This window comes from Pogona vitticeps, chromosome 6 (genome assembly GCF_051106095.1).
Source record: "Pogona vitticeps strain Pit_001003342236 chromosome 6, PviZW2.1, whole genome shotgun sequence".
Taxonomy (NCBI): domain Eukaryota; kingdom Metazoa; phylum Chordata; class Lepidosauria; order Squamata; family Agamidae; genus Pogona; species Pogona vitticeps.
Window position 1 is genome coordinate 58,369,504 of NC_135788.1, and position 12,335 is coordinate 58,381,838.

General features: G+C 40.3%; 1 protein-coding gene across 3 annotated transcripts in view; it reads right to left on the minus strand.

Moving 5' to 3' along the window:
- CNTNAP2 (contactin associated protein 2) overlaps nt 1-12,335 on the minus strand; it is a 2,051,986-nt gene that overhangs the window by 1,345,388 nt on the left and 694,263 nt on the right. For all 3 annotated transcript variants that reach the window (XM_073002555.2, XM_078377431.1, XM_078377432.1), the window contains exon 2: nt 4,151-4,270. In XM_073002555.2, coding sequence (XP_072858656.2) covers nt 4,151-4,270 — 120 coding nt within the window. The remainder of the gene's footprint in view (nt 1-4,150; nt 4,271-12,335) is intronic.

The following is a 12,335-nucleotide window of genomic DNA, read 5'->3' on the forward strand; positions in this document are numbered from 1 at the left end:
GGGTAAATGCTACAGCGGGCAATCGGGTTCAGATGCTGTTTCCATCAGTAGCAGCTAGCAAGGGGCTGAGATGCATTAAGCCACCCCGGTGCTGCTGGAGTTAGTGGTTTCAGGTGAGTCTGCACCCACAAGACACATTCAACATAGAGATGGTACGTGGCCTTGGGGTGAAGTCAATCCGCTGTTTTTTTTCTTCTAATCCAGCTAGTTTAATGCCCAATAATTACAGCATTAGCCATTCAGTTGAAGTTGGGCCCATACCGGCTTCGAAGCCTTGGACGGCACCATACCCACAGTGGTCCTCTTCAAGTCAGATGCTGTGATTCATGGAAGGTTTACAACAGCTGTTTTGGCAGAATGGTTGTGTGAATATCTGGTTAGGGAGACAGCCCATTATTTGTTAGATGGGTTAATTTTGGTTTTACCATTCCCGTTCAAGGCATTAGGCAGGCCACTTCAGCCAGCAGCCTTGAATCTGTTAGGGGCATGGAAGAGGTGTTGAGGCAAAAAACTGAGAAAGAAGTGGCAGAAGGCAGGGTGGCCAGACCTTTCTGAGAATCTCCCATGCCTAATTTGTGGGTTTTCCCCCGGGGGTAGTCCCTAAGAAGACACCAGGTGAATACTGCCTTATTCATCACGGATCATACCCAGAAGGGAATTCTGTAAATGATAAAATTCCACCAGAGTTCTGCATGGTCTGTTATACGTCTTTTGACGCTGCCATATGAATGGTCAAATCTTGTGGACACGGAGCCGAAATGGGAAACGTGGATATTAAATCTGCTTTCTGTCTGCTTCCTGTTCATCCCAATGATTTTGAGTTGCTGGGTTTTCATTTTGAGGGTTTCTTTTATATGGTTAGGGCAATGCTGATGGGCTGCTCAATTTCTTGTGCTGCTTTGAACATTTTAAGCATAGGGTGGGGCTTTCCCAAGTCGTTCATTATTTGAACATTTTTTTATTTTGTGGGAAGCCAGGATTTGAGCAATGTGCATTCCTTATCAGTATTTTTCAAGTCATTGCTAGTGAACTAGGTGTACCCTTAGCAGATGAAAAGAGGGCCAAGCTACAGTGATCACCTTTGGGGGGATTGAATTGGACACTGTTCAACAATCTAGCCAGTTGCCAGAAAATAAATTGATTGATCTTAGGATTCAAATTTGGCACTTGCTGCAGTGTAGAAAAGTCACATTGAAGGAGCATGAGGAGGTGGTTGGCCACTTGGACTTTGCTTGCAAGGTTATTGCCCCTAGCAGGGCCTTCTTGAGATGGCTTTGCAGAGCCATGAGTGGCTTAATGAAGCCACATCATAAAAGGAGAATTTCAGCAGGCACGAGGGATGACCTATGAACTTGGTTATGTTTCCTTGATGGATTCAATGGAATCTCCTTCTGGAGAGAAGAGCTATGCTTGGGCGCTGAATTCCAGCTTCAGTCTGACGTCGCCGGGTCAGTGGGCTATGGAATTTACTTTAGAAGCCTGTGGCTGAGGGAATGGAGTGACTCTGAAGTCACCCATAACCTTACATTTTTGGATTCCCCCCCCGATCCTTGGAGCCTTATGGCTTTGGGTGGATTGTTGGGCCAATTCAGCACTCACCTTTTGATGTGACAATATGGCAGTTGTTCGTGTGGTGAATACACTGAAGTCTAAATCACCGAGAGTCATGTGACTGGTGAGAGCATTTACCCTGCAATGTTTGGAATTTAATATTGCATTCCAGGCTTGTCATGTGCCTGGTGTTAAGAATGAGCTGGCTGACGCCCTGTCCCATCAACAGATCAACTAGTTCAGGGCTTTGGTTCCAAAAGCGCAAGCTTGTTCAGAAACATTGCCTCAGGAGGTCTGGAGAACTGGAGGAGTGAAGCCAACAGGGCAATCAGTTTAGTGATTGCTCCCAGTACCAGGCGCAGCTACGCAGCTGCATGTGAAGAATTTTTTTGCTTTTTGCAGCGGGGTAGGCATGGGACATCCGTGCCCTATGACAGTCGATCATTGGCAGCAATACAGAGTGTTTCTCCATCGAAAAGGTTTGGCTCCCTGCACCATTCAGGGAAAGATGTCTGCCCTTGCCTTTTATGCCAAAGCACATGGTTGTCCTTACCCTGCCAGTGATTTCAGAGTTAGAAAAATGATTGAGGGTTGGAGTAAGGAAAGGGATAGACAGGAGGACAAGCGTACCCCAATGTCACCCAAAATGTTGTTGCAGCTGAGTAAAGTTTGGGATAAAGTGTGTACAAATCAGTATGAGGTCAAATTATGTAGGGTGGTCACTCTGAGTGCTTTCTTTGGAGATTTTCAGATTAGTGAATTGGTAAGGGCATCCAAGGAGGAAAATTCAAAGATGGCATTACAAATGGATGACTTATTGGTCTCCGAAGACAAAGTCTTGTTCCATCTACGCCAATCCAAGACTGATCAGCATGGAAAGGGGCACATGATCAGTTTAGGAATTTGTTGTGTCAAAGATCTTTGTCCAGTTAGGGTCATTTCTGAATTTATACAGATAAGGGATGACTCAGGTGCTGATCTTTTTTGCCGTAATGATGTCTCACTGCTTACAAGATATCAGTTCTGGATTATTACTTCTCAGGGTCTTCAGGAAGCAGGTATTGTAGGTTGGAAATTTGGCACTCATTTCTTTAAAATAGGAGCAGTGTCCACAGCAGCTGCATTGGGTTATGGTGAGGAACCAATAAAGAAGGTTGGAAGGTGGTCTTCACAAAGATTTAAGTCCCCTGTTTGTTTTTCCACTCACACAGGTTCAATTTCAGACACGACTTGTTGTTTTCACCCTTTTACGCTGCCACCAGAGGATATTACCCTCACTGTACCAGTTATGAATCTCAAACTATTGCTGTCAAATATAACAAGGTTTATTTATGGTTTGGTAGGTAAATCGCATAAGTAAAAGCTTAGATGTTCTTTTATTATTCATTCAATAAACGTGGATTTGATTACATACACACTTGCTTGTATTCATTCGCTTTAATCAAGGTCTCAATATTCTGACAGTCTATGTATTTCTTATTACTTTTAACTCTTTTATATTCTCTAACCCACCAACTTTCCAATCTCTTGTCTAAACCCATCACAATCTTCTCCCTAACTGACTCTCTGTCTCCTTCAGTTCTCTTGACTCCATCTCTCCTGTCCTGTCATAGGCTCCTGCACTAGAGCTCTAAAAAGACTGACAGGATTGATGTGTGGGCTGTCCACCACAAGAATTATGTGGTCTAATATAATCCCCCAAACTGTAATGGAGAGCAGAATGTGATCCTAGGTGTATCAACCGTGCAAGGCATGGCATTAACCAGGAAGTTGGCTGAGCCATGAAGGCTGGTCTGGGATCTATAATTTGGCATCCAGACATAAAAGGAAACCACCGTGAGTTGTATACAGGTGATGGAGTTCACTTATCAGACCTGGCTATGGGCCGTTTTCTCAGGGACCTACAAGGGAGCCTTCTTATACCCTTATCCATACACACCTACACATTTTTAAAACAACAACAGCCACCGAAATGTCATCAGCATCGGCACCAGACGAATCTCACTCGGGAGGGCATTCCATAGTCTGGGGGCAGCTGCCGAAAAGGCCCTTTCTCTACAAGCCATCCCTCTTACTTCCTTGAGGGACGGCTCTTTCAAAAGGGCCCCCTGGCTAGATCTTAATTGCTGGGTAGGTTCATATGGAAGGAGGCAGTCCTTCAGGTATCCAGGTCCCAAGCCGTTTAGGGCTTTATATGTCAAAACAAGCACTTGAGTTGATAAAGAGAAGAAATCAGCAGCCATATATAATTTTGCATTTCTCTAATTGGGACAGAAATTACTGATGCTATTTTAACCTTTCCAACCTCTCCATTGGCCAAGACTCCTTTCATAATCTAATCCATGGCACATGACCTCCATATGTTCAGGGGACATTCCCTCATTATGGCTTTCAAACCATATTCCTATCGTATCAATTATTTCTGTAAAGGATCCATAGAGATGAAGCCATCAGTTCTATTCTCTGGTGTCCAACTTTCATTCTGAAATCTTCTAAACACCTTTTAATTTTGTCTAAAAAAAGGTTAAACTCCATTTATCGAATAACTTCCTCAGTTGACATGCCTAGATCAGAACACACCCAGAAGAAAGATTCTTACCTCCTCTCTTGTTTAGCTTTGCAAATCCTGGTGCATAGCTATTTGATGTAGATGGCATTGATGACGAACTGCTGAAGAAGGAGGGGGGAAGACTTGAGACCAGTGGTTCATCACATTTGTCTGAAAGATAAAGAAGAATGATCATTTTTTAAAGATAAATGTGTACATCTACTGTTCAATCATTTTTGAAAACAGAGTTACACTTTCAGAAGAGCTGCCTTCAAAAAATCATCCCCAGAATGCATTTATGATGAAAATATCCTAATGAATAGGATTCACATCACACTGAAGGTTATCACAAAATGTCTCTTGAGTCCACAAATCCCTGTTCTTTATATTTTGCCATACAGGCCTTTCTGCCAGGATAGATATTCTGTAACTCTTTTCATCAAGTCTAGGGAAGCAAAAGTCTGCTTTAAACAGGAAATGCTGAAGCCATCACAGTGGTGTTGTGGTAGAGAGTAGACATGGGGACAAATTAAAAAAAATGAATCATGATATTCATTAAAAATCACTGATTCATTAAATATTCATCCCTTCATATTTGTGAGTTCCAGACACCCCGAGAAATACAAAGGGATGTATATTTATCCATTTTTATTTTTTCCCCCATATGAAGAGAGGGAAGGCTAGCTTTCCCTCTTTTCTTATGGCCTTCCCATTCTGCCTATGGGCCTGCTGATCATCTGATCTATGGGCTGATAGGCAGCAAGCCAGCCCCACAACTACCCACCCCCACAGTCTATCCCCTGCCCTCTTCCCCTCCCTATCTTAGCTGCTGCCACCATCCACCACCACCTAGCGCCACCACCATCCACCACTGCACACTGCAGTGGCCCCCACAGCCGTGGCCTGCTGTAAGGGACACTGGCTCCCCTTTGTAAAGATGACGGCTGTGACTTCTTTTAGGGCAGGGAAGCTGCAGCTGTCACCTTCACAAAAAAAAGCCTCAATTCCTTTAAGGAGGCCATAGCGGCAGAGGCCATTGCAGTGAGCAGTGGTGGATGGTGACTGCAGAGGATGTCAGGTGTGTCCATGTTTGGTCTGGATCAGGTGAAGAACCAAAGAGAGAGTTAGGACACAAAGATGGAGACCAACAGAACCAGAGGAACTATGGGACTTTGTATTTCTAACTAGAAGCCCTCATTGTGAGAGATTCAACTTTTGAACTGTTAATGTTTTGAACTAAGTTAACAAAAACCATCTGCTGCTGGGGGTAGAGTCAAGGGGATAAAGAAGACCCTGGTGCAAGGATCCTCCTGAGCAAAGCAGATTCCACACCTGTCCACCAAGTGATGGAAGACATATTAAGCATTCCATACTTCACAGTAAGTGATAAGGACCATGTATCTAGGGGGAAACAAAGGAATCTCTACTGTGCATGCCCTGTGAGCAACCTGAGACAAAGAAATGTCTTTGACCCATGCTCTATTAAAAAAACTGCCTAAATAGAATATAAGAAGAGGGGTCTGGGAAAACATTAGTCTGTCTGTCTGCTGAGACCAAAAGGCTTTTGGAACTAACTACTTTCTTTGGAACTTGGGCAATGCAGAATTCTTCTCTCTTTAGTGAGTATGTATGTGGTGTGAATGTGCTGAATGCATGAAACCCCTTTATTTAGAATTGTAATCAATAAATAAAGTATCTTTATTTTTGCATTTATTAATGTGTCTTGTGAGGTTCTTTGCTGTTTAATATTGTTCTTCCTGGGATACAAAACAACCAGTAGTCACCCTTTTGTGACAAGGACACTGTGGTGGAAGCCACTGTGGATGGTGGTGGTTGTGGGAGCAGCAGCAATGATGGCAGCGCAGAGGGTGGCAGCCAAGGTAGGGAGGCAACAGAGGTAGTGGGAAGGGGGAAGGGGGGCAAGCTGTGGGGGTGGGGGGAATCAGTTTTTTTGCTTTGTTTTTTTAGACAGCCTCTCGCTGTCTAAGAAAAACCCAGATGAATTGGTGAATCGATTTGTGGTTCATCGGTTCATGGGGAGGAGATTTGTGCTTTGTGGTTCGTCATCTTTGACACATGAAGCAGGACAAATCGCCATTTTGGTGGTTCATTCCCATCTCTAATAGAGAACCATCAATAGCTTTGTGATGCAAGTGGACTTCATACAAATCCCTATCCTTATCCAAGATGATTTGCATGTTCAACATCCAGCACACACCACAGAAAAGCACAAAAATCAATATACTTAGTACATCTGGAAAAGATAGCTGAAAAATATGTGCAATCACCAACAGAAGAGCAAAACATCCAGTCACTTACTTGTCATGTATCAATGAACCACTACTTATGGCCACATTTCTATGTAACATCCCAACTTTTGGGTGGATATTTCTATATATCTTTTTTTCAAAAAGCAAAGCATATAATACAATGAGCCCTGTTTCCTTTCACCCTCCTTGTATGTCAGTAGTCACAGCATGCAGACATTGTATGTGGTTATCGGAACGATAAAAAAAACCAGTGTATTCTATACTGTGTTAAACCCACAATGTAGGGAAAACACTTGTTTGTACTTGGCCATCACTGCAGATGTAGCTAGAAGTTAAATTTCAGAATCATAATCTGCCTTTGCAGCAGTCTCCATAATCCTTTTAAGCACTTTACTTCAATTGAACTCAGTATAGCGATGATAAACTCTCTGTTATTGTCTATAGTGGAAACAAGCAGAAAGTTCAAAGAATCTATGCTTTGGTAGATGAAGGGAATATCAAGAATTAAGAATGTATCTTAAGTAAGGAAAACTTAAAGGCAAATCAAATATTTTTTCTTCTATGTCTCAACTGCTTACCATTAACTTGTAATCTTACAGGATAGAATTTTCTTCCTTTTTTCCTGCATTTATTACTCTTTTTCCCTTAAGGCACTTCTTATCAACAAAGAAAGGCTTAACTACTCCAATAAATGTTATTTAATCTTTTTTTTTTTTTTACAAAATGTATTCATAGCAATGTAGGCTATGCTGTAGATGGAAATGATTATCAATTCTTGCAAGCTCAGAAATCTAACTTAAGCCCTGATGGGAACCGATCCATCAGCAAAAGACATAAATTTCTGACTCAATTAAAAGACCATAAGTTCAGAAACAATTAAAGCTAGTGTTTAATGCTGTGATCCATGAAAATGGGTTACCTCTCTATCCTTAGTGAGGAAATTGCATTTTCTTAATGTGAAAATTATTAGATTCTTAAGCAATGTCACAGAGTTTTAAAAACTGTTTTTAACTGCATTTTTTTTTAAAAAAAGGGAAAATATAAAATATTATTCAAAAAGATATATGGAAATATACTAAAGTGAAAAGGAAATATTTATGCTTAAACTTCAAGAGAAGATTACCAAATTTCTAAATCTAAATCTGTGCAAAACTGATATCTGTATTTTGCACATTCAGATTGATATTTGTTATGGCTGCAATCTGACTACCTATTTGATATTTCCTTGTATCTAATCCAACTGCAAACAACAAAGATGGGCTTATGTAGTTTATGGCTCTCCATGACACATTATAGCTTTACAACATTTTGCTGATCCTACATTTGAACATGGACCCTGTTGACTCTCTGAAAATTTGATTGACCATTGTGAACAGAGCCAGAGAAGCAGGGCATAGACTGTATTGACAGCTCCAAAGAATAACATGGCAAAGATGGCTCTTCTGCTTTACAAAGTATTCAGAGATCTCCTGGTTCATTTTTTGTTGCTGGAACATGCCCAAAACACTGATGAATCTCTGTAGAACACTTTCATGTGAAGAAGACCTATCCCAGTCTACTTTTAAAAGGCTTATTCTGGTGATCTGTTTCTAGAACCATTAAAATGTTTAATAAAAGGACAACAATCAATCCTGATATAAGATTTAAAAAACAACAACAATGTGTTTAATAATTTCTAAGATTCTTTCAAATTTTTGGATCATCATTCTGAAGAATTTTGTTTCATAAGGGGAAAAATGCCTCACCCATTAAAGGCCAAAGATGCTGAATGGATCATCTGTTAACAAAAGGTGGAATCATGCCTCTTAAATCAATTGGTAGAGATTGCTGAGCAAAATGGAAAGCAATCAGGTCTTTTGCAAAAGGCTGCTGAAACTCATAACTGGATGGAAAAAAACTATCCTTTAAACCAAATTGTGATATTTCTTCCTTCTTTTATTGCTTGAATGTTTTGTTCTACAAAGTAGAACAACAAGCCAAAGAAGAAATGACCATACTAAAATGAAACGATTTGATAATGTAAAATGCAAACAGTCATCCTGAGCAACATGAGTGCTAGAACTCATCTGCAAACAAGTCAGTAAACCATGTCCTCAAGTATGCTAGATGAATAATTCTGGAACAGATCATAAAGCAGTCATTGTGCAAGCACCTAGAAAACAATACAGTAATAACTCAAAGCCAATACAGATTTGTCAAGAACAAATCTTGCCAAATTAATTTGATCTTGTTTCTTTTAGTAGGTCACCTCCCTGACAGACAGAGGGAATGCTGTAGATGTAGTATATCTTGACTTCAGCAAAGCTTCTGACAAAGTGTCCCATGATATCCTGATTAGAAAGCTAACTAGGTATGGGCTGGATAGATCAAGTGTCAGGTAGATACACAATTGGCTACAGAATTGTACTCAGAGGGTGATGATTAATGGGTCCTTCTCTAACTGGGAGGAGGTAACTAGTGAGGTATCCCAAGGCTCTTCAATATTTTTATTAATGACTTGGATGAGGGAGTGTAGGGAATGCTTGTCAAATTTGCAGATAATACCAAATTGGGCGGAATAGCTAATACCCTAGAAGACAGAAAGAAAATTCAAAATGACCTTGATAGGATGGAGCACTGGACCAAAAGCAACAGAATGAAATTCAACAGGGATAAGTGCAAAGTACTGCACCTCGGAAAAAGAAACCAATTGCACAGTTACAAGATGGAGGATATCTGGCTCAGCAAAACTACGAGCAAGAAGGATCTTGGACATGTCGTAGATCACAAGCTAAATATGAGCCAACAGTGTGATGTGGCTTCAAAAAAGGCTAATGCTAATTTGAGCTGCATTAATAGAAGTACAGTTTCCAAATCCCATGAGGTGCTAGTCCCCCTCTATTCAGCACTGGTTAGGCCTCACCTTGAGTACTGTGTCCAGTTCTGGTCTCCACACTTATTAGAAGGATGCTAACAAATTGGAACAAGTTTAGAGGAGGGTGACAAAGATGATCAGGGGGCTGGAAACCAAGCCTTATGAGGAAAGGCTGAAAAGAATTGGGCATGTATAGCCTTTAGAAAAGAAGACTGAGGGGTGATATGATAGCACTTTTCAAATTTTTGAAAGGCTGTCATACAGAGGAGGGGCAAGATCTGTTCTTGATCATCCCAGAGTGCAGGACACACAATAATGGGTTCAAGTTAAAGGAAGCCACCTTTTGGTTGATTATCAGGAAAAACTTCCTAACTCTTAGAACAGTACGACAGTGGAACCAGTTTCCTCGGGAGTTGGTGAGTGCTCCAAAACTGGAGGCATTCAAGAAAAAGATAATCACCGGGTAGACATCCTTTCATTGTATTCCTGCATTGAGCAGGGAGTTGGACTTGATGGCCTTGTAGGCCCCTTCCAAATTCACTTTTCTATGATTCTATGAATAAAATAAGAGAAGACTGGATATGCATTTCAAGCAATGATGGGGGACCTGGTCTTAATCAGCCCCCTTTAGGAGTGGTTTAAGTCAGACTGTGGGAAACCACCTAGCCACCATTGTGAGATACCAGGAACAAAGTCTCAATATGCTCCAAATTGCTGTGGTAGCTGAAAGAATATTCTGCCCCACGTACATCCTTGCATGGCAATAAACACCACTGATCTCTGCAGTGCATCTTCCAATATGATAATTGGGAAAAAGACTTGCAATCTCATGAAAGGTGGGACAAATCAGGATTTGGAAGCCATTGTGTACTTATTACGTTAATCAGGAATTTCTGCAAGGAAAACCAAGAAGAACATGCCTTACTATTTCCTTCTGTATTATTATGGAACACTATGTCAGTATGCATTTCAGAATGACAAACATTTCTGTTCTGCTTTTGAAGATGAATGACAAGGGGTGGGGGAACCCTCAATTAATAAATATTACACCTTCTATTTAGTTTCTCTCCTTCATGGATTGCTCCCTTGTTGTGGCAAAGGGGCTTGAGTAACTCAGAGAACTTATGGGCTATGCCATGCAGGGACAGCCAAGACAGACAGGTCATAGTGGAGAGTTATGACTAAATGCAATCCACCTGGAGTAGGAATTGGTAAGCCACTCCAGTATCTTTGCTAAGAATACCCCATGAACAGAAACAAAAGGCTAAAAGATATGACGCTGGAAGATGAGCCACTCAGATCAGAAGGTGTCCAACATGCTACTGAAGAAGAGCAGAGGACAAGTACAAGTAGCTCCAGAGCTAATGAAGTGGTTGGGCCAAAGCCAAAAGGATGCTCAGCAGCCGACATGCCTGGAAGTGAAAGGAAAGTCCGATGCTGCAAAGAAAAATATTGCATAGGAACCTGGAATGTAAGATCTAAGAACCTTGGGAAGCTGAATGTGATCAAACAGGAGATGGCAAGAATAAACATTGACATCCTGGGCATCAGTGAACTAAAATGGATGGGAATGGGCAAATTAAATTCTGATGATTATCATATCTACTATTGTGGGCAAGATGCCTGTAGAAACAATGGAGTAGCCCTCATAGTCAACAAAGAGTGAGAAAAGCTGTAATGGGAAACAATCTCAAAAATCATAGAATGATTTCAATATGAATCCAAGGCAGACCTTTCAACATCACAAAATGTACACAAAAATACCAGGAAAGGTTTCACCCATAGAAGCATTTGTTCATCCCAACCTTTTGAATTTTGAATTTTTTTTGACCTATACAGATATCTTACATATAGATAGGAGATTAAAGCCAAAGCAAGATCTTATAGACCAGGGATTAGATGTATTGTGGTGGTCTATAATGCAAATACAATCAAGATATAAAAGGGACTTAAAAATGTATGGTTTTTATAAAGAACAGACAACTTTTGTCCAAATAATGTTAACATCAGATGATAAATTAATTAGGAAAATATATAAACTCCTTTTAAACTGGAAAACGGAGGACAAACAGGTCAATGAAACGATGGTTAAATGGGCAACAAATTTTGGATACAATATTGACTTTGAAAAATGGCAAGAGCTGTGGTCTAGAAACTATAAGATGACAATGGCAACATCTTATAAAGAGAATTTATATTAAATGTTTTATAGATGGCATTTAGCTTCCAACAGATTGGATAAGATGTATTCTTATAGGTCAAGTAAATGCTGGAAATGTCATAAAAAACTGGAACCTATTATCACGTCTGGTGGACTTGTGATAAAGCAAAAAAAAAAAAGGAACAAAATACATACATGGCTTGTTAAAATAATCAAAAAGCATGTTGATTTTAGGCCAGAGCTCTTTCTGTTAGGTATAATACCAGAAAGTGTTGATAAACAAAATGTATATTTAATACTGCATATTTTAACAGCCGTGAAGATTATATTTGCACAGTACTGAAAAAATGAAGAAACACTTACTGATCAAGAATTAATTTAAAAGATATTGGACTGTGCTGAAATGGATAGATTAACACTGAAAATCAAAGGAAAAGAAAGATGTTCTTCTCATTCTAGGGGACTGGAATGCTAAAGTAGGGAGCCAAGAGATAAAAGGAACAACAGGGAAGTTTGGCCTTGGAGTTCAAAATGAAGCAGGGCAAAGGCTAATAGAGTTTTGTCAAGAGAACAAGCTGGTCATCACAAACACTCTTTTCCAACAACACAAGAGGCGACTCTACACATGGAAATCACCAGATGGGCAATATCGAAATCAGATTGATAATATTCTCTGCAGCCAAAGATGGAGAAGCTCTATACAGTCAGCAAAAACAAGACCTCATCCTGATTGTGGCTCTGATCATCAATTTCTCATAGCAAAATTCAAGCTTAAACTGAAGAGTGTGGGAAAAACCATTTGACTAGTCACGTATGATCTAAACCAAATTCCTTATGAATACACAGTGGAAGTGAAGAGCAGATTTAAGGAACTATATTTGGTGGACAGAGCGGCGGAAGAACTTTGAATAGAGTTTCATAACATTGTCCAGGAGGCAGCAACAAAAACCA